Source organism: Paroedura picta, chromosome 5 (assembly GCF_049243985.1).
Source record: "Paroedura picta isolate Pp20150507F chromosome 5, Ppicta_v3.0, whole genome shotgun sequence".
NCBI lineage: Eukaryota > Metazoa > Chordata > Lepidosauria > Squamata > Gekkonidae > Paroedura > Paroedura picta.
The window spans coordinates 105,742,426-105,765,209 of NC_135373.1; the positions used below are offsets into that span (position 1 = coordinate 105,742,426).

General features: G+C 44.2%; 1 protein-coding gene across 1 annotated transcript in view; it reads right to left on the reverse strand.

Annotated features, from left to right (window-relative positions):
• Positions 1-22,633, reverse strand: part of TCP11L2 (t-complex 11 like 2) — a 28,588-nt gene extending 5,955 nt beyond the window's left edge. Inside the window, exons 1-9 of the mRNA XM_077339717.1 lie at positions 22,471-22,633; positions 14,690-14,784; positions 10,032-10,084; positions 8,730-8,901; positions 7,241-7,376; positions 4,895-5,015; positions 3,832-4,052; positions 2,226-2,362; positions 1,250-1,440 (exon numbers count right to left, since the gene is read on the reverse strand). Of these exons, the coding sequence (XP_077195832.1) occupies positions 1,250-1,440; positions 2,226-2,362; positions 3,832-4,052; positions 4,895-5,015; positions 7,241-7,376; positions 8,730-8,865 (942 nt within the window). The 5' untranslated portion in view covers positions 8,866-8,901; positions 10,032-10,084; positions 14,690-14,784; positions 22,471-22,633. The remainder of the gene's footprint in view (positions 1-1,249; positions 1,441-2,225; positions 2,363-3,831; positions 4,053-4,894; positions 5,016-7,240; positions 7,377-8,729; positions 8,902-10,031; positions 10,085-14,689; positions 14,785-22,470) is intronic.
• Positions 22,634-22,784: the final 151 nt, after the last annotated feature.

Sequence of the window (22,784 nt, forward strand, 5' to 3'; positions counted from 1 at the left end):
ATTATATTTTCATTCTGATATTTGTCATAAATGTTTAGAATTTGTTTCCAATTTTCTGGGTAGTGAATACCCCCCATCATACACACACAACATACTGTATCCACCTTGTTTTATCAAATAACAATTAATAGGAGGTAACAAACAGCATGTCAGAGGCAGCTGTTTCATTAGCAACTAACAGGTAAGCTCAGCAATTTAGTTTCACATTTATTTTATTTGTTCATTTCTTTGTGTGTAAAGCATTTGTATGCCTGATTTTTTAAAGGTTGTGTGGGGTCTGTAGAGCTGAATCTAACTACACACCTTATTCCATTCCATTGCTTTAAGGTGTTTTCTTGTAGCTCTGCTTGTTTTTAAAAATCTGAACCAGACTAGGAAAAACTACATTTCAAACAACAGAACACACTAAGAAGAACTGGATAGGACAGGGTTTTACTCCCTGTTGAATACACAGTTTTCTACAAAAACAACAACAACAAAAGCCCCACTCCTGGCGATACAAATGGGCAGATACATAGACAAATACATCTTTTATATGCTTTATCATATGTAATTACTACATAAGAAAAGTTTATAAACAGTTAACATAAAACACATACCTTTTCTCTAATCAGTCACACTCAAAACACAATGAAATCAGAGTCCAGTAGCACCTTTAAGACCAACAAAGATTAATTCAAGGCGTGAGCTTTCAAGTGCAAGCACTCTTCCTCAGACTAAGAACTCCCTATATGACAGTGGGAATATATAGCTCACGCCTTAAATAAATCTTTGTTGGTCTTAAAGGTGCTACTGGACTCTGATTTTATTGTGCTGCTTCAGACCAGCACAGCGACCCATTTGAATCTACTCATAACGAAAGACAAGTACAGTTTTAAAAAAGACTGACAGACTGTCATAGGACCTGTGATAACACTACTGATACATAATCACTCCCCATTCCTTCTGTGCACATACGTTTAGAACTTTTAAAACAGTTTATTCTCTATGTCTCTAATGGTTGAACCAGATATACAATTACAGCGTAAGAGAGATTATTATTAAGCTATTGAACTTTTCCCCTCAAAAGAATGAAGCAGGACTCTGGAAAGATGGCGCACATTTAAAAAAAATCCAATAAATGGCAAAGAATCTTTCCCACAAGCAATGTTACTTCCATCACATGGGTGTGGGATATTGACAGAGTATTGTACTAAGGGGAGAAAAAGTTTCAAAAGCCCTTATACAGCAAGTAGGATTTATATATTACCTCAGGAATAGTTTTTTTCTGATAGTTCCATTGTAATAATTTCAAGTAGCTGTTGGTTAGCACCAGAGTAGGGCTCAGATTTGGCTTCGAGATCCCACCAGCACCAGAGGATGAAGACGCTTCACAGGAAACAGAAGATAGTTCATCCTGTATGGATTCCCTTATCCATTCTGTTGTTAGGTCCAGGGCACCTAAACGTGGAGATTTTACGTTAACGGTTTGGCTTAACTACACAGTTAAGTGAACAGGCCTAGGGGGTATAGGAAAACCTCATTGCAAAAAGGAGGTGAAACACGAGAACTGGGACATACTGAAGAGGCCTCAGTAATGTCATGACAGAGTGGTTTCAATTTTGTACACATTGTGTTCAGTGTTCACACCATTGCTGAGTAGGCTGCATCTGCTGCAGAAAGAGTATTGGTGTTTTGTGACACAGGCACTGATGGCACAAATTCTACTAATAGGACATGACATAACAATCACAATACAGTATAGGAAGAGAGAGAACAGGACCAGGTATGAGAGAACAGGACCAGTTGTTAAGAGTGGTGGGTTGTAAATTGGAGAACTGAGTCTAATTTCCCACTCCTCCATGTACAGCCAACTAGGTTACCTTGGGCTGGTCTCAGTTCTCGCAGAGCTGTCCTGGCAGAACTCTCTCTACCTCACAAGGTGTCAGTTGTGGGAAGAGGAAGGGAAGGTGATTGTAAGCCACTTTGAGACTCCTTTGGGTAGTGAAAAGCAGGGTGTAAAACCCAACTCTTCTACTTCTAAATGTACATGGTGGACACCAGAAAAGGTGTCAGCACCCTGGCACCCACAAGAACTATGTTGGGGACTTGTGATCTAACCAGACCCACAGTTAGGAGTATAGAAATGCAAGTCCTTTCTTGAGCCTCTAAGTTTCAGGCCCCAAGGCAGCTGCCTGCATTCCCAGGCCACTGGCTACACCCTCCTGTGTCAACAAAGAACTTACCTGGTGTTTCTTCAAGTATTTCTTGGAATTTTGCTCGTTCATAATCCACCAAGTTGCGCTGAAGGTGAGGTCTAAGACTCTGAATACTAAAATTAACCATATCCATTGTCATGAGATCCAGAACATGGAATATTTGCCTGAAAAGATACAAGAAACAAGTCTGCAGTGCACCTCATAGAAGAAACCACCTTATGTAACACTGAACAGTAGCCCTTTTCCAGTAACACAGTACACAGATCCACATACCCCACCCTCAAGTTAGTCTGGTCCTATAGAAGAACTGTTATTATAATAGCTTCTACCATGATTCATGCACTTGTCTGCCTTGTAAAGTAATAGTGTCAATCTTACATTAAATGTTCATAAAATACAGAATTATCCTCACTGGTGACTGAAAGAAACCAACAACATGTAATGACAAGCAAGGGAACTAAGTGGTACTAAAATTATTTGGAGACAAAAGTTACTTCCCACATCATGTTCTACATTCTTCCTGTGTTCAAGAAAGTACTTCTGGGAAACAGATCTTGAGAGGCTGCTCTTAGTGCTGAGGAATTGTGACAATACCTGCATTTTTCTGAGAGCCATAGTAACATACAACCTTATTCACAAGAGCAGTCTGATAATCCATCCCTAAGTCATGGAGGAGGAGCAGTGGGCCAGGGACTTCAGGGTGGATGATTAGGGGGGACAAGGTTCTAAGCCTCTGGTCACCATGGCCTAGGGGGCCAAGCAAGATGCTGCTTGGGGGCATATATGGTCTCCCATCTCTGTTTATCCTCACAACAACCCTGTGAAGTGGAATCAGCTGAGAGAAAGAGAGTGAATGACTGATCAACAGGTACCAGGGGAGCTTCATAGCCAAGTGGGATTTGAACCTAGTTCTTCCCAGTCTGTATGAACAGGATATTTGCAAAGGTTGGTAACAGAATGGGTAGAAGAAGAGGGGGGAAATGCAGCAAAGGTGCAGTGTGGTATAGAGTGCCGGAGAATGGGTTGGGCACTTCGGCATCCAAAGCAGCCGTTCACGCCTGGAGCAGCCAGTGCCGCGGGGGGGGGAGGAAGGCACAGGCATGGGCACCTACCCTCCCTCCCGCACCATGGCGCTAGCTGCTTTGGGTGTGAACAGCCCCTTTGGACGTCGAAGTGCCCAACTCTAGTTTGAATCCCTACTCTGGCATGGAAGCCTGCTGGATAACTTGAAGCAGTTACACACTCTTGGTCTAACCCATCTCACTGGTTAGTTGTGAGGATGGCAGAACAATGTAAACTGCTATGAGTCCCCACTGGGAAGAAAGATGGGGTATAAACAAAAGTCAGAGGGTGTGCTATACAGAGTGTGCATGATAGTGGTTAGAACAAGCTCAAATGGCCACCTTTCCATGAAGCTCTGAGCAAGTCACCTTCAGCCTCATCTATCTCAGAGGGGTGTTGTGAAGATAAAATTTGATCTGTGGGATGTGTGGAATTTGATCTGTGGGATGGATGGAAACATAATAGATTGATTTTCAATTTTGCTCTAGATCAGTACAAATCTTATTTTAAAAAGAGGAGTGCTGTAAAGCGATGGAACAGCATTAAAAAAAAAACACAATCACACACCAACCTCAACAAGGCTACAATATTCCCAGTGGCTTTTAACTGGTTTACATCTTTATCTCTTACTGGAGCACATAGTTTCCCCATTGTGGTAATGACATAGTTTGCGAGGCCCTGGATGTCCACCGCCTCATGCTGGGCCTGCTGCCTTATGAGGTCTGTGTCGAGGACCTCACAGATTTGGTTTCGCATCCTGTTCGCACCAGGGTTCAGAAACGAAAGGAGAATCTGCAGTATTAAAAGCAAAAAAAACACACATGACAACTAAGATCTACCAGCCCCAGCTAGTGGCCCGCAACAGTCTTGCATAAAATATACAGTGGGCAACTGCCAGAAACAGGCTACATCTTCTGTACTTTCAGAGGTTTCATGCAAACAGAGAATTCCATTAGGGTTGTTTGTCTCATATTTACATGAGAAGTTGTACCTACCATTCCCTGTTTCCGCTGATACATCTAGGATATATGCCTGCAACCAGTAAGAGAGTGGGGCAGCCATTGGTGGCAGTGTGATGTCACTTCTGGAAAAAAAGTCCTCTCTAGGAATTGCCAGAAACTCTATGGTAAAACTATAGAGTTCCTGGCAATTACTAGAAAGTACTGGGGTGTCACTTCTAGGTTTCTCCTAGTAGTGAAATCATGGTGTTAGCTAGCCTGCCAGTCATTTCGCCCCTCCCACTGAAGTGGTGAAGGGTAATGAGAGAAAAGGGATCCCCTGGCCATGTGGGCTGGGGGTGGGGGCTGGTAATCCTAGAGTCATCCTACACAGCCCTTGTCTTTTAAAATAATTTTCATCATATAAAAACTACATTTGGATGTAAAACAGGCACATATCTGCTGGCAAGCAAAACAGCCAGTTTACTTAACAGTAAGTATATTACTGTGCTTCACATTATATTATACAGTTTCAATAATTTGCTTTATTCTGCCACTGGCTTTCTAGGCTGTGAACATCAGAGGCTGAAAACAGAGGTGTGCCAATGCAGCTTTAATTATAAGACTAGAGCTAGATTAGCAAAGCCATAAACTTGGCACTGGTGAGAAGAAACAGAAATCAAAGGCGAGACTTGCCTCTTTAATTTCTTCAAACAACTTGATAGCATGCTCATATTCAGGAGGATCTTCATTCAGGTCTTCCTCCAAATGATCCCAGAATGCTTGGTGTGCAATTTGTCTCACTCTTCCAGGCAAACTATAAGAGAGGGAAGAATCCACCAACTATATTCAAAGAAGCGAGAAGCATTAACCATCACAAAAATTAGCAAATAGTTTCATTAATGCCAAGATCCAGATCCACTGCACTTGCCATCTGGGGTTCCAGGCATGCCTTTAGCCAGAAATTCTTATTGGGGGCAAATGAGTACATGGGTGATCAGCCATCATTATTTATTTTATTTGCTTTACTTCGACATGATATTACAACCCTCCCCTTGCAGGCTTTTTAAAAAGCAGGATTCAGGACTTTTCAGCTCTGCTAACTACTAATTTTTTTCTAGTCAACTGCATAGAGAATTCACATTTGAAAGATTTATTACAGGATTGATACCTTTTTACGTCTACTCCTGGTTTGTGCACCTGGACCCCCTTTTCACCATTGTGACTACAGGCCTGGTTCCAGGGGTTAAGGACCATTTATGCTGTAGGTTCCAACAGAGTACACAAGAGTGCTAGGCAGCCCCTGTTTCTGAATGCATCACTCTAGTGCCTACTTCTTAGCCTGGGGAACTCTATTCTAACTATTTTGAGATTGGCTTTTTTTCTATCTGCAGTTGGAGAAAGATGAGGAGTTTAGTGGAGGCATATGAGGAGGAATGGTAGTTGATTTATCTATAGGCACACATAAAGATACAGATACTTACTCTGGCTCAGGATCCAGAAATTCTCAACAAGTACAGCTGGGAGACAGCTTGCACAGAACTATTTTAGGAGGCGAAAAGGGCATAACTGGGAATGAGAGGACACTGGCTAACATCCAGGTTGATCTGTCGGGTTGCACGTCACAATATAATTTGATATCATAAGAATGCTCCAAGCAGTCAATTAGGGGGGCAATTTGGGAAAGGCCCATATCTACCCCAAAGAAAGGCATAAGGATTTTCATTCTGCCTTTCCATTAGAGTAAACTGCAAGGTAGCACACAGATAAAACAATCTAGTATTACCTCTGCATATTCAGGTCTGACTTCTGATTAGGGAAGGGTAGAAGTCTCTCCCTTGAAGCCAATTGTTGGCCAATCCCATGTTCAAATTGGATTTATGAAGCACCTTTCAGTTAGCTTTCCAGACAATTTCAATTGAAAAACACTGTAACTTTAACTTTTGCATCTGACGGACTCTGGACTACAAGTAGTACTATAGGTAATACACTTCTATTACTCACAGCACAGGGAATTCATTAGTGAAAATTAGTGCGGTGCAGTGATTACAATTACACCAGAAAGACTCAAGCCACATGGATACATGAAACTGCCTCATACAGAAACACACCACCAAGGTCAGTATTTCCTGCATGTCAGTAGTCTTTGGGGTCTTTAACAATATATATTACCCAAGCTTTTTAACTGGAGATGCCGGGAACGGAATCTAGGACCTTCTGCATGCAAATATGATGCTCTACCATTTTCCCACAGTCCTTCTCTGGGATTGAGGGATTGATCAATCCCACATCCAGCCCCAAATTTCTCCCTAGCCACAAAGCTCACTGTGCAGTCTTAGGCCAGATCTCATAGAATTTGTTCATAGAATCATAGAATCATAGAGTTGGAAGGGGCCATACAGGCCATCTAGTCCAACCCCCTGCTCAACGCAGGATTAGCCCTAAGCATCCTAAAGCATCCAAGAAAAGTGTGTATCCAACCTTTGCTTGAAGATTTCCAGTGAGGGGGCGCTCACCACCTCCTTAGGCAGCCTATTCCACTGCTGAACTACTCTGACTGTGAAAAACTTTTTCCTGATATCTAGCCTATATCGTTGTACTTGAAGTTTAAACCCATTACTGCGTGTCCTTTCCTCTGCAGCCAGCAGAAACAGCATCCTGCCCTCCTCCAAGTGACAACCTTTCAAATACTTAAAGAGGGCTATCATGTCCCCTCTCAACCTCGTTTTTTCCAGGCTGAACATTCCCAAGTCCCTCAACCTATCTTCATAGGGCTTGGTCCCTTGTTCAAGGAAGAAACATCAGCAGAGCATTTTATTAAAAAATACTATTTCAAAACTGGGCTTATTATTCAAGTACCTTGGCTGCAAGACTGGGAGCCAATGTAGACATTTGGAAAACAGAATTATCAGTCACAACCCTTGCAGGGTGCCGGAAGGTCATGCAAGCCATCTGCGGCTTGCTGCAATTTGTTTAAGGAGCAGTTGCTGTATGAGCAGCATCTGAGTTTTATGCTGTGGCTTTTAAGAGCTTCTAGATTACCTGTTCTTAGGGTGCTCTATGCACTGCAAGTGAAAATTCTTATTCACAGCAATTTCATGGGCCAGAGTTAAGTCTGACAAGTTTCTTGCCGCAGCCATCATTTCGTCAAAGGTAACCACTTGGGGAGGACTTGTTGCTGGAAGAAATGGAAGAAATGCACGTAAGACTGCTGTGAAACAAGAGATGTGAAAACTAAACATCCAGTATTTTATTTCTTAATGGCCTATTCAGGCAGAGCTGCCAGCAAAATCACATCTGGGGCAAAACGTACTTGTTGTGCAAAGGAGACAGGATTCAGTGAGAATGACAATTACGGTCTACAGATCAGCCAGCAAATACAGTCTTTAAAGCCAGGAGATAACAGTAAACATGAGTCTGCCACTGACCCATCTCTCTAAGCTGGTGATTTCCAAAGACTCTCTCCCCATTGAAGCCGCAGTAGCTCACTTCAGACATATTTATTTATTTATTCGTTTCATTTCTAGCCCGCTACTCCCAACAAGGCTCATGGTGGATTACAAAAATACATAGAACCACCAATAAAACTACCTCTAAAAACAACCAAAAATCTACTCAATAAAATCCACAACAGTCAATACACAAGATGTCCAAAAGCAGCGGTAGTTTCAGTGGCCTACCCTACTCTCCTTTAGATGCCCCCACAAAGCATTTATTTCCCCCCAGGCTTTCTTATGGGCGGGGGGTAGGTGATTCAACTTGTTTTTATTACTCTGTTTCTAGGCTACAACTGTTTATGAGTCTCGATTGCTAATATTTTTAATTTTAAAACTATTTCCAGCAGATCTATGTTTTCTACATGTATAATTTTGCAAGATGGTTGTGGGGAGGGGCAGCATGGTATTTTTTAAAATAAATAAATAACAGTGGCTTGTTGGATACGAGACTGTCCCCGTGGGGCTTGCATGCGTCCCCATCCTTTGGCGCACAGCTGCGATAGTGAATAATTCCTGGCTACTGAGAAATCAGTCTCTCATGAAGTAGACAAAACTACAACAATAGCTTGTCATCCTGCCTACAAATTAGGATTCTGCAACATATTTCAGTCCTGTTTCTTGGGAATCAGAAAGTGGCACACAGAAGGGAATAAGGAATGTGAGAACCAGAGACCTGTTCTCTTAACAGATTGTGATTTGTTCATTCTATCAGGCCTTGCTTGCTTCTGTATGATTGCCACAGGACACCGAGGGCAGTAGAAAGGATTCTGGAGTATTTTCTAGGGTGCACAGTATATGTCCAGCCCTGCAGGAATCCTAAAACATCCTCAGCACTTTCCTGCAGGGATGGCAATGGCTTTCAAGGAAGGTTGCCCACTCTTAGTGGTCTTTTCACTGAAGAATTTCTAGTGGGCTTTCGGTGAATCCCAGGATTTCTCAAGCACAGCTGATTTCTGGTTCCATAAAATCCGCAGACTTTCAGCTATGGCTAAAGGACCCCAATCCCATTCATCTCACAGTACACGATTGCTTACAAGCTGGAGAGCTGGGCTTGCTTGAAGAGTCACTGGTGAAACTTTGTCTTGAATATTCAGAGTCGCTGGAAGAAGCTGTGCTTTCAGAGGATCTTGAAGAGTCACAGTCAGTGTTCTGCTCATCACTGAGAGGCATCCTGGGTCAACTTTTGCTGACCAGAGTATGCAGGACCTGAAAAGAAGAGCTGAGTCATCTAAACCAGGCTATTTGGGCAACATGTAATCAATGTTATATATAATTGCCCATCAGAAATTTCATTTTAGATTCTAAACTGGAAAAATAAAAGCCCTGCTAATGCCAAAAGTTGTTAAAGGCCTTACAGAATTAGCAAAAACTATTTAATCTTTTATCATTGAAGTATGGCACAGGAGTATTTTACCTCACATTTACCTATTAGGCCAACCTGCTAAAAGCAAAGATAAAATAGAATCAGAAGCAGGGGTGGAACAAACAGCTTTAAAAAATTCAAATGAGCAATAAAGAAAAAAAACAACCATGTCCAGATTGAAATACAAATAGTGCTGCCAACCTCCAGGTAGGGGCTGGAAATCTCCCAAAATTACAACTGATCTCCAGATGATATAAATTAGTTCCCCTGGAGAAAATGGCTGCTTTGGAAGCTGGATTCCATGGCAAAGCACCCTGGGTGACATTGTAAACTAGCTGCACATATTTTAAGTGACTAACAGGCACAGTCATTACTCTGCTTGTGGATTGCAATGTAAGGCTGCAAAGCCTAAGCATGCTTACTAGAAAGTAAGTCCCGCTGAATCCAATGGGACTTACTTCTGAGTATACAAATCTAGAGCCTCTTGTGGCGCAGAGTAGTAAGGCAGCCGTCTGAAAGCTTTGCCCATGAGGCTGGGAGTTCGATCCCAGCAGCCGGCTCAAGGTTGACTCAGCCTTCCATCCTTCCGAGGTCGGTAAAATGAGTACCCAGCTTGCTGGGGGGTAAACGGTAATGACTGGGGAAGGCACTGGCAAACCACCCCGTATTGAGTCTGCCATGAAAACGCTGGAGGGCGTCACCCCAAGGGTCAGACATGACTCGGTGCTTGCACAGGGGATACCTTTACCTTTACCTATACAAATCTAAACTATACTTCTGCATAGGACTGAACTTTGACCTGTGTCAAAAAGCTCGATTCTGTAAGTAAAAGCACCATCTGACAAGTAGGCAGCTGGTTTGTTAAGCAGGTTCATTATTTCCACTGGTTATGAGAGTCACATGAGCACTTTAGGTGTGGGGGGTGGCAAACATTTTATCTCTCAGGATCATTCAAAGGTTTATAGCAACTTACCTAATGCTACCGAATGAGTCTATCCCAACTGTGTAGAAACGGACGCCGTTTTCCTACAATTAAAGAAGAAGCAGAAATTATTAGATTCAATTCCAGAGCATTTTAGAGGGTTACATTATTGCAGCAATGTGCTCTGTAAAAGTGAGAAAAATGGGAATGAGGTAAGGAGAGGGAGGCCATCTAATGAGGTAAGAATTCAGGGCAAGGCCAGTTTATCCATGTAGCACAAATATCACATGCTATGGGCCCCACTCTTCCAGGGGCCCTGCACAGTACCTCCCCCCACCATGGATCAGGGTTCTAGCCTCTCTCCTCCACACTTTCTCCTCTTTAAGAACACTTGGAGTGACACCCCTTTTCACTGTGGGGGGCCTCTCCAACCCCAGTCGGACGCTCCTTCTCTAACTGTAATCTGCTAGTGCCCCACAAATCCTTAAGCTGGCTCTGGTGCTACAGACCCCACAAATACCACTCTTAGTTCCCATTTTGAGCCATTACACGACCCCAGCTCTTATTCTTGGGCATCCAGTGTTTTTAAACAGCAGTTGCTAGTTCACTGAAGTCATATTAGGAAACGATTTGGCTCAGTGGCGGGACCTTTGCTTTGCACGCCAGAAGTCCCAGGTTCAGTCCCTGGCATTTCCAGGTATAGTGGCCAGCTGGTAGATGATGTGAAAAGATCTGTGACTCCTAAGTATTGTTGTCAGTCTGAGTGATACAGCAGTATAAGGCAGCATTATGTATTCACGTTTATACTTGTAAGGACTTAATGGGGTGAAATTATTTCCTGCACTGAAGAAGAACAGCTAATTCCAGCGTAGCTCCGATGACTAAAAGGCTAGCCCTGCACGGAACAACACGTGTAGGACAGGAAGTGAGCATTCCATCCTATTTGGACTTCCGTGTGGAATTTAGATCGTCATACTGCGGATACTCCAAGTATGTTCTGGCTGCGAGCCAACAAATTTAATCTGGCATCAAGTGCCACAAGCCAAAGTTAGATCATTTGCTTACAAGGCAGAACCTTGCCAGCTTTTCTGTACTTTAAGTAATCTTCATGTATTCCCCCTTAATGGGATCAGATTTATGACTTGCCAATAGGCCAGCAAAAAGGGGGCTACCCATAAAGGAAGCAGGGATTCTGCATGCTCAGGGTACTCCCTGGGTCTGCCAAAGAATAATCGTTTGAAAATTCCGTGAGGATCAGGTCCACCATGCAGAACTCTTCCTGTCCAACCCCCATGCCTCTTCAAGTGCCAAAACAGTTGGATTTGAAGATGAATGGGAAAGGGAGGAAGTGCTCCATGACTTCCAATTAAAATGACATTCCTTTTAAAGTGACATTCCTTTTAAAAGGACAACAGAGAATTCATAGTGGCCATGAATTATCCTATCACATTTAGCTTGGGTTGATGATAAACATTTGAAGCCACTATATATATAGTCAAATAATTTGTCAGTGTTGCCTCATGTGACTGTGATCAGCTCTCCAGATTTTGCATTCCTGTACCCCCTCAAACGCTCCTGTACTGTTTATACAGAAATGTAAAAGAAAAGGTAAAAATACCTTTCTGAGTTGTACAGCTCAGGTTCTGGGCTTAACATGTAATCTCATGTCCAGCTATCCAAAACATTGGCCACAATTATGTTACAATGCTTAACTGTATTTCAAGGCCTGGGAAGGTGGTGAATAGCTATTCATCTAGATCCAGAACCTAGCATTTATTACACTACCTATGAGAGAATTTCCAAATAGTTTATTCTGCCCATACATTCCTCCTCTTTCTGCATCCCCTTGCAGGTTCTCACGTTGTCCTTTCTAATAGCAAAGTTCACAACCCTATCAGTAAGGGAAGGACTCCTGAGGGGACCTGCATGAACACACAAAGCTGCCTTATACTGAATTGGAGCATCAAGGTCAGTATTGGCTAATCAGACTAAATAGGGGATCTTCAGGTTCACAGACAGAGATCTTTCATGTCACCTGCTACCTGGTTCTTTTAACTACAGAAACATCAGGGGCTGAAACTGGGATCTTCCGCATGCCACACAGACAAAAATAGTAAGTTTGTACATTTTATTAAACACTGCCCACCCTCCAAAAATGAAAAACCACTGAGCATTTCCCATGAAATAGGGAATGTTCACAGCAGGTCAGCATCCATTAAGTGGGCAAAAAAACCCTGAAATCAGACTGGAAGGAAAATTGGAATGCTGGATCTCAGAACAGGTTTTTAGTATCTTGGGAAAGAACCCAGCACCAGGGACAGGCAGGCACACTGAGGCCTGTAGCCCGCCATCTTAATTCCCCATCCCCAACAGGGTGCTCTAGATACGTAGGGGTGCCAATCGCTTCAAAGCTGCAAGCACACTAAAAGGTCTTTGTGTCAGACTGCATTGTACTACTCAGGTTCAGAATGAGGACTAGATGAGACGCTTCCTATTTGCCTTGTTTCTCACCTCAGTTGTTGGGGTAATTTTGCCACAATGCTCAACAGCTAAAATCTAGGTAAGCAGCATTCGCTGGCAGGGGCTTCTGGGAATTGTGGTCCATGGACATCTGGAGGGCCGCAATTTGACTACCCTTCCCTTGGGGAAAATGGCAGCTTTAGATGGAAGATTCTGGGGGTTTTCACATTACCATTATGAACTGGATGTTATTAATTGTTGGCCCAATTTTGAGTAAAGAGATACAGGGATGAGGGTTTCATACAGTGAATTCCCTTCTGTTCACGAGCCATTTCTGAAGTGTTAGGGTCATTTCAAACAGAGCTCCTTCTAAAGCAGTGGTTCTCAACCTGGGGGTCAGGACCCCTTTGGGGGTTGAACAACTCTTTTTACAGGGGTCGCGGCCATTGGTCAGTTTCGGTTTAATTTCCATGAACGAACACAGGTATAATCTTATGGCTGGGGGTCACCATATTATGAGGAACTGTATTAAAGAGTCGTGGCATTAGGAAGGTTGAGAACCACTGTTCTAAAGGAAGAGTTTAATCCTAGGGAGAAGGAAGCTTGTGAATCAGTGCCATGAAGACACTGAGAAATTCATTTAATTCTTGGGCAGTCAAAACAACGGTGACACATTTGCCTATTCATGTAAAACATTGACAGAGCAAGGATTGATTCTCAAGCAGTAGATGAGGTGGTGGATCTGTGCCTGGACTGCACAATCTCAGGCTGCATGTTGAACCACAGAACATCTTGATGCATAGTCAACTCTCTATCTTGGGAGAGAGAAGGAAGAAGAAGGCCCCTTTAACCATCTAAAGTAATACAGTCTAAGCAGAGGTTTACCACTGCACTTGCTAGATTACAATGGCCAATCCGATAGGACATGGCTCTGTTGATGTCACACTGCTCTTCTGATTGCACAGGCCTATATAGGGGGACGCTCAGGAGGCCTCCCACTTGCAGGATCTGATGCTGTTTATTGGAGGCTGCAGTTCCACAGTGTTTCTGCAGTGCAAGGACTTCCATCCACAGGCAGTGACTTTCATGGATCCTTCTCCAGCAGCATCCCTAAATGCCCCCCATTCTGCTCCTGAGGGCAGGAACTCCCTGCCCCCCAGACCAGAATTTTGGGTAAGGGGGTTAGGCAGCCAGGGGAGGCAGGAGTCACAAAAATGAAAACTTTGTAAATACCACCCTGGTGAGTGAGTTTGGGAGTTAAAAGAGAAAGTTGTCAGGTCTCGCTTATCCTGCATATGCATACAGCAGAACACAAGTGGGCAAAACTAGTATTCCCCTCTCCCTTTATCTGCATAGCTACCCTCAGGTTCCCACCAGTGTCACTTTACAGCAGTGGATGTCAGCAAGATTCTTTCCAGAGATCATTCAAACAACTTGTAATTCCAATATGCAGAGTATCAGATTCTAATCTACTACCCAAGCCAGCACTGGGCAGCTTCCATAATGCAGTGCATTCATATTTGCCAGGTAGATAAAACGAGGAATCCAGAGAGCCAGTACAAAGAAGTCTGTCTCTACATGCTTCATTCAGCCTGATAAACATTCGCTGAGCACAATTTAGGTCAGATAACAGTGGAGGACAATCTGTGTTCAAAAAACCCCATCTTTATTCTCCCTAGCGTTACAGAAGGAGCAGTGAAATACTATCACCCTCTTAGACCCGGTGTTCGAAAGCGCAGTAGTGGGAGCTATTTTAAGCAGAAAGAGGGAGAGGCATACACCTTCCTACCTACATACATCATAAGAGAAAATAGAACCAAATGGGTACAGTAAATTGGGTTGCCAATGTCCAGGTGGTGGCTAGAGATTCTAGATTTCAACTAGTCTCCAGATGGCAGAAATCAGTTCACCTGGTGCAAATGACTGCTTGGAAGGTAACCTCTAGGGCAGGGGTAGTCAACCTGTGGTCCTCCAGATGTCCATGGATTACAATTCCCATAAACCCCTGCCAGCATTTGCTGGCAGGGTCTCATGGGAATTGTAGTCCATGGAAATCTGGAGGACCACAGGTTGACTACCCCTGCTCTAGGGCACTGTATCCTGCTGGTCTCTCCTCTCCACAAACATCACTTTCCCCAGCCTATACACCACAAATCTCCAAGTATTTTCCAACCCAGAGTTGGCAACCTTAAAAAGTTGGAGACCACACTACATTTGTGATAGGTTAGCCCACTTTTTTCAGACCCTACCTGCTCAGGAGTCCTCCCACATGCAGGATCTGATGCAGCTTACTGGAGGTTGGACTTCCAGTGCTTTGGGCATTTAAGGTCCTTGCTTGGTGATTCTGCAGATGGCGACAGACAAAAGAAAGCAGATCTCTGAGCAAAACACACAATTCCATCGTGTACCACAGCCACTGGACAAGAGCTGCCTTTTCTATATGGAAGGAATTTCTTTGATAGCAACAATAAAATCCAAACTATCTCATTATCTGAGGGACTGCCTGTGGGTGCTAATTTACTGTTGATTCCTGGCCTATGGGAGATTCGCCTGGCCTTGACTAGGGCCAGGGCTTTTCTGGACTTGGCCCTAACCTGGTGGAATGAGCTCTTGAAAGAGCTGAGGGCCCTGCAGGAGCTTTTGCAGTTCTGCAGAGCCTGTAAAATAGAGCTCTTCTGCCAGGTTTTTTGCTGAGGCCAGGGCACGGAAGATTGAGGGGCCCATATTCACCCTATGCTGAATAGGAGATTTAGAGCTAGATTGACTGACACACCTGGAGAGTTTCTTCCCCCTGAGATGCTGGGGCTGGGTCAGAGTGGGGGGGGGGTCTCATTTTTTTTATTTGCTTGCTGCCAGGGTATTATTTTAATATGGATTATTGGATTTTAATAGTTATGTATTGGGTTTTAAAAAAATTGGTATTGTAACCCGTTGTGTGATGTTTATTGAGAATGGTGGGTGATAAATCCAGTAAAAAATAAATACAAAACCATTGTAATTTCAGTGAACAGATTTAATTTGAAACAAGTACTAAAAATCATCCAGGAATGACCAGGGATAAATACTGAAACTGTGCCTATATAGCCTTTCCCAAATAATACAGTTCTCCCATTAAAGTGGGTTAAACCAGTGGATTACCCAGAGCTTCAGTTAAAATCAAAGGAAATATATAGAACTAGCCCATGAATATGTGCTCATAGACAGTCACCCAGATTTCAAACACCACAGTTATTTGAATTCTGGCTTTTCTTGGGCTACTTGGTATTGCAGGTTAACCATCTTGGAATAGGCAGCAGTATCTCTGAGTTAGCTCTGCTTGGACTGCCTTTATGCACTCTGCATCAGCAGGCATCCTGCTGTCTCTGTGTGCTGATACCTCTGGTGGAGGATAACACACAGCTATGTAAGGAAGGGCAAATCAGGCCATGATGCTCTTGGGAGCCCTGGTTCAGCTTCACCTTGCAAGCACTGCCAACACTATTAGTTCTACTTGACTAACCTAACTTCATAAATATCTCGAGGTTATGCCTGGATCCTTGCCTGAGCATCAGTCCACTCGGTCTGTTCCTACTTTTCTTTCCAATTCTCAAATTCTGTCTGGGAGGGATTGCTTTGCTTCTGACCTTGGTTGCCCATGACCTGGACTCCACAATATTTCTTCTGATCAGTCTTCCATTCAGGCCCCCAACCTTGGCTTCTGACTTGCCTCAGTGGTCAACTGAGTGTCAGCCCTAATGGGATTTCTGTCTCAGGTCTCCGCGATCTTGCTGCTGACAGTGATGTGACACACTGGCAGTCAAATAGATCAGCATCTCTCAAACTCTAAATGTGGGAGCCACTTCTAAACTGAGGGCCATTTCGCACGGCTTAAAAATAGCACAATGGTTGCTAATTGAAAACGCTACTAATTTGGCATAACCCACGACGTCGTAGACAATCTGCAACACTCCTGAAACCGATCAGCAAAAAGCGCTTCGTTTTAGCGCTTTCAGGGGAATCCCAAAAAGTGGATTCACCCTCCGGAAAGCGATACACTCCTGCAACCAATCTGCAACAATAGCGATAAAGACCTGTGCGTTAACATTGTTGCGGTTTCTTCAAAGTCCCTCCCCCTGGCTCTCTCCTCCAAACTTCCGGCGAAGCGATCGCCATTTTTTTTTCTCCGAGCGAGCGGGGATAAACGCACCAGCGAGCCTCTTTCTGTTTAGAGGCTTCCCTGGCTTCAGTCCTTCACCTTTTGTCACTAAGCACAAACCACATAAAAACCCGTTTGCTGAAATAAAGTCCCTTTATTTTTTACACATTAATTCAGCCGAAAATCGGGCCCGTGAGAGGGGGGGGATTTTTTTTTATCACTCGAGGCAGCGTGGCAACGATCATACGACAGCTCACATTAGGCAGCTGGATGGGTTTCTCCATTGCAACGAATCTACCCAGATTCGTTGCAATGGGTCTGTTTTTTTTTAAAAAAAACCTTTCTTAAAGGGAGAGGGGCTGTTTGGGAGCATGCTAACGGCTGCCCATTGGCTGCTTGACGGCCAGGGGCGGGACGAGCTTGGCAATAGCGCTTCCTTTCTAGCGATTTCTGCCGAGACCGGAAGCCTGTGGGAAACGCTAAAAAACGCAACTGATTCCACTACAAAGCCAGGTATGCAAAACAACGAATTCCACTATTTTAAATGGCGATTTTTCATTCAGTGACCAATTTGCAACAAAGATCCCCGTGCGAAATGGCCCTTACTAAAAAATTTTGATTCACTAAGTAACGTCATGCTGGTGAGCCATCATAAGACATAGGAATCTAAACATTTTTTATCATGTTTAGTAATAATGGGGTGGATGCACTGAGTAATGCTTGAAGCCATCCTCCAGTTTAAATGGCTCGTCCTCCAACGGAAAAGCCACTTAAATTGGAGGAAGGCTCCTTAGGCTGGAGGAAGGCTCCTTGTTGGAATATATACATACAATATTTATCTGTATTTCATGGCCATTTTGTACAATACGCAAGGACAAATCCAAATTGGCCATTGAGTTTCTCAAAATCTCTTCTCCAAGCTCATCCTTTACCTCCTCTTGGCTTTACAACCCACCTGCAAGAATGTCACAACCCATTTTTAGGGTGATGACCCACAGTTTGAAAAACCACCGAGTTAGATGGACTGCCACAATCCCATTGGTATGATGCAATATTGTGTTTTATGCACTATGAAGAATGGTGAACTTAGAGCTCATTCCACCAAGTGTTGACTTGAACAGTCTCTGTTCATTTTCGATGGGATATCTCCACAAAGATGATTAAGGGCAGTAGCCCAGTCTCTTTGTAGGTAGGCGTGCCCTCAACCACATATAAAGCAGTAGGCTTTGGATATCAATAGTGGGCCTAACAGTGAGATAGTCACTTAAGGGACAAACAACAGCAAGCTACATGGCAAGTATACAAAATCCAGCACATCACACATGCCTTTTGGCCCAACCATGGTGTTAATTGTAAGGAAGCTTCAATCATATATGAACAGACAAGCTTTCTTCCATCTGGTGATGGTAGTTTTGGAGCAGCGAATCATATGTAATGTCCATGTTATACAATCCTGTACAAATTGACAGAGGCAGCAGAACAGGGCCAGGTACACATATTAGACATTTTCTTGCAGGCTCATACATAGTTCCAGGTTTGGCCAGGATGTGGGTCTGATAAGAGATTTGCGCTGAGGATAAAGGTAGGACTGCAGTGATGGAAGAGAAATCTGCTATAGTAGCCCTCCCATCCCACTATTCATCTATGCAGTCCCACGTCAGAAGACAGTAACCTTACTGGGAGTTATGAGAATTTATGAAGACTCTCCAGGCACCCCAAAGAACAGAGCCTGCTTATGCAATAATGTAATAGATTTATTTTCTACATTTGGGCCTAGAGCAGTGGTCCCCAACCTTTTTATCACCGTGGACCGGTCAATGTTTGACAATTTTACTGAGGCCCGGTGGAGGGACACCGCCGCCTGAGTCATTTGTGAAGGGACACCGCTGCCTGAGCCCCTGCTCCACTTGCTTTCCCGCCGGAGCCTCTGACTTCCCGCCGCCCGCTGGGAGGCGCTGCCAGCAGCATCTGCACGGTGCCACACTGAGGGAGAGCCCCAGCCATGGTGGCCACCAGAAAGCAACAAAGGTGAGCCGGCGGCTGAGTGGCAGGGCAGCCCCCAAGGCAGCAGCCGGGGAGGAGGACGAGGAAGAGCGACGGCCCAGTACCGACAGATCTGTGGACTGGTACCGGTCACCGGACCGGGGGTTGGGGACCGCTGGCCTAGAGGATATAAGTGCAGCTATTCCCCCAGGATGTTTACAACCTCTCCTCCAACATTATCTCTTCATTAACAACATTATCCTCTGTAAACCTTTTACTAGTATACAGAAAAACAAACATGGAAAAAAACTGCACCCTTTCAGTTTGTGCTTCATTAGATAAAAAACATGGTCCTCAGTAGCAAGCAAGAAAATGACATTTATTCATTTCTATTTGTGAATGTTGCCTTGGCTGCCATATGTAACAAAACAGTGGAATAAGTCTTCTAAACAAATACATCTCAAAATTAGCATCTGAAAGTCAGTTCATGGAAATTCTGTCTTTGTGAGTCCTCTGAGACCTAACATGGCCCATTTATTTGATAGGAATTTCATTTGGTTTTTACCAGTTAGGGTCCAGCTGACTGGCCTATATTTTTTTCAATTTGCTAATCACATGGTCTTGCTTTAGAACAAATTATGAATATTCAGATTCTGTATGCTGGTTGCTCCTCAGAAGGTTCATGAACACTTAGATCAAAGCATTGCAATGCAATTTACAAGACTTTCAGTGCATTCCTAAGTAGAGTCACACTGTTCTAAACTCATTGAATTCCATGGATTTAGAAAGGTGCAATTCTGCTTAGGAATGCACTGTTTATTCTGTCCAGGCTATCCAGTGTATTGGGGTTGATTTAAGAAGAAGAAGAAGAGTTGGTTCTTAAATGCCGCTTTTCCCTACCCGAAGGAGGCTCAAAGTGGCTTACAATCGCCTTCCTATTCCTCTCCTCACAACAGACACCCTGTGGAGTGGGTGAGGCTGAGAGAGCCCTGATATCACTGCTCGGTCAGAACAGCTTTATCAGAGCCGTGGTGAGCTCAAGGTCACCCAGCTGGCTGCATGTGGGGGAGTGCAGAAGCGAACCTGGAATGCCAGATTAAAAGTCCGCACTCCTAACCACTACACCAAACTGGCTCTCTACAAGGTTTTTCATATTAACATGTAACATGAAATTTCATGTAACATGAAATACAAGGTTTTTCATGTTAAGAAGATAAATGAAGTAAAGAAGGTCATTTGTAGCTCTTGGCAAGAATATATATGACTTATTTTCTTTTAAAAGTTTCACTACAATGCTTGACTTTCAGACTATGTTTACAATCTTAGAACATTTATATCCCACTTTTCCTCTGGGTTCAAAGAGGTGAATAATAATAGTTAAAACATCCCCTGCTAAAGCCAAAGATGAAATAAGAAGCCCCAAATCTCTTCCACACCTCATAAATGATACCTGCTATTCAAATACCCTTCGAAGCCGTGGCAAACAGGCAGGCTTTGCAACACCTCCTGAAGATCTCCAAGGAAGTAGCCCCACTCACCTTTTCAGTGTGCCAGAGTCACCCTCCAACCCACTGAGCTGGTGCCACAGTGAAAAAGGCCCAGGCTCTGGTTGATGCCCCCCCCCCCTACAGTGGTGGGATAGCAAACAGATCGCTGTCAGAAGATGATGTTGGCACACAAAAGACATATGGACTGTAGTTACTATGCAGGGATATTTATGTTTCTTATAGCCCACCTTTCTGAGACTCAAAAATTACATGCTGCAAGCATAATTTTTGATGCTGAACATTCAGTCATAAATGGCTCTCAAAGTTCTCCTTCTACCCCTTTGTTCCACATAACCAGCTATGTGGTATCCATCTCATGTCATTCCAAGCAGCCTTGTGACCCAATAAGTATTATTATAGTTTGGGATTAGCGTGTCGCCTGCTTTAGTTTAGGTCTACTAATAGCCTGTTGCTCTTTGCAAAGCTAATCACAAATCTGCTTAGAGACCTTTTACTCTTCTGCTGTTAAAGATGTCCATACTATGGCTTGCATCCTATGAACAAATTTCATGAGAGATAAATAGTTTTTACTGTACAACATGCCTCCTCTTCCATTTAACTCACAGAATTGCTGGGAGGGTAAAATAGAGAAACCACTTATTCTGTCCTGAACTCTTTGAGAACAGGTGGAAGAAAAAGGTAAATAAGTAGTGCAGCCTCCAGGCATCTATCAGAAAAGAAAAACAGGATGGATTAGATCTATGCTTCTAATATAAACACAACTAATATAGCTTTGAATTCTAATTCTGAAGCATAGGGAATATGAAGCAGCAAGGCGCAAAAAAAAAAGGTTTCATTGACTGGGGACTCACTTCAGAATGTACATGCTTGTGCTGATGTGTAGCACATTGCACATGAACAATGCACAGGCAGGGCAGCTTGTGGTCAAATTGTGTGATTTGGGTGTTGCCCAATATTTGATTTGGATATTACCCAATATTTCCCAATGTCGGAGCTGGTTCCTTATTTGTTTCTCCATGCACCTCTGTGTTGCATGAAGACCTATGAATTTCAGGCATGTCTCTCTCATTCAGCCCTAGGGCAAGTTTTCCACTCCATGACAAAAACAGCAGTAATCATATAATACTTTTGACACAAACCCCTGGGGATCTTGAATCGTTCGGAACACTTCAGGGGTCTGGAATTTAAAAAACACACACACTCCCACCTGCCTCTCTTTCTGGGCAATTCCATACCTAGCACACTTCTATGTCCTTTGACTTGACCTTAAATACAAGGGCATGGCGCAGGCTTTTGGTTTTGGTCCAGAGAAAAAACCTATTCTGGAACCTGGAATCGCCACCCTATCCCAAGGCCTATATATTTTTACAACGCCTGTCCTCCTGGGAATCCTAGAGCAGGGGTAGTCATTTGCTGGCAGGGGCTCATGGGAATTGTAGTCCATGAACATCTGGAGGACCACAGGTTGACTACCCCTGTCCTAGAGGATATCCATTCACCGTCGTGGGCAGCAGGCATGCTGGGCCAAGGTTGCCCCTAGGAGCCACTGACCCCAGTCCTGCGCTGACTCCTTTAACCTCTACCCTGCGCTGCACACGTCCCCCTGCGCTGCGCTCCAGAAAGCACACAAACTCTCCAGAAAACTCCTCCTCTTCCTCCATCTGCTTCAGCTCCCCTCCTCTCCGCTTCCCCGGTGTATTTTTGGCAGTTACTTCCAAGCACAGGCGCTCTGGCACCGCAGGATCAAAACAAAGCAGCGTTTCCAAGGGGAAGCTTCAACAACACCGCCGCCCCCCCTCCCCAGCCCCTCTTCAGCGCCACCATTTGCTGCTTCTGCCGCTAACATCTGTAAGGAGAGTCCTACACACAAAACGCTCCAGAAAAAGCTTCCTAGTGGGCACCCCCGAGAACCCCCCGCCGTGGGGGAACGCAACGGGCTTTGTATGTTTTTTTTTAAAGAACTGACATGACATTTGCTTTAGGAACAATAGCAAATAGGGCCACAGCTACCTCTTTTCCCTTCTAGTCGGGGGGGGGGATTGTTTACCGTCTGCAACGCGTTGCACACTTAAGCCCCTCTAAGACAGCAGGGCTGATTTCCGCGCAAACAGAAGATCCGACTTCTTCTATGTTTAACAATAAAGGCGCGGGGGGGGGGAGTATACCGCAGTCGTCCCCCTCTCTTGCTTTCCTTTTTTTTTGCAAAAGCAGTAAACGACCCAGGGATGCCTCCTCAATGAATTTAGCTTTAGCCTTATGCGAACTGGGATTCCCTCTGCCTGAACTGGGGCGACGGGGGGGGGGCATCTGGGACTGAGTCGGGTTGCAGCTAGAGAAACACCTCGGGGCGAAGGCGCAACGGGAAAAGGAGAGACAAACCCAGAGCCCCTCTGTGTTCACTCACCCCCAAGGATATCGTCCCGGGCAGCTCCCCTGTCCGCCTCCTTTTGCTTCTACTCAGCTGTTCTCAACCGGGCTTTAAACTCCCCCCCCTTCATTTAATTATACATAGTCCTTGGCTAGTCTATCAGCAGCTGCCTGGACGACTCCACTTCTCTATGGAGAGGTGTACGGGGGGGATATTTTTTGCGCGAGCGCGCCGGTGACCCGAGCAAGCAACGAGAAACATGCCCTTAGTAGACGGTCCAAGAATCAAAAGCATTTCCCACATCACTCATAGTTGGAGGTTGTGGGTCCAGAAAAAAGGACAATGCAGCC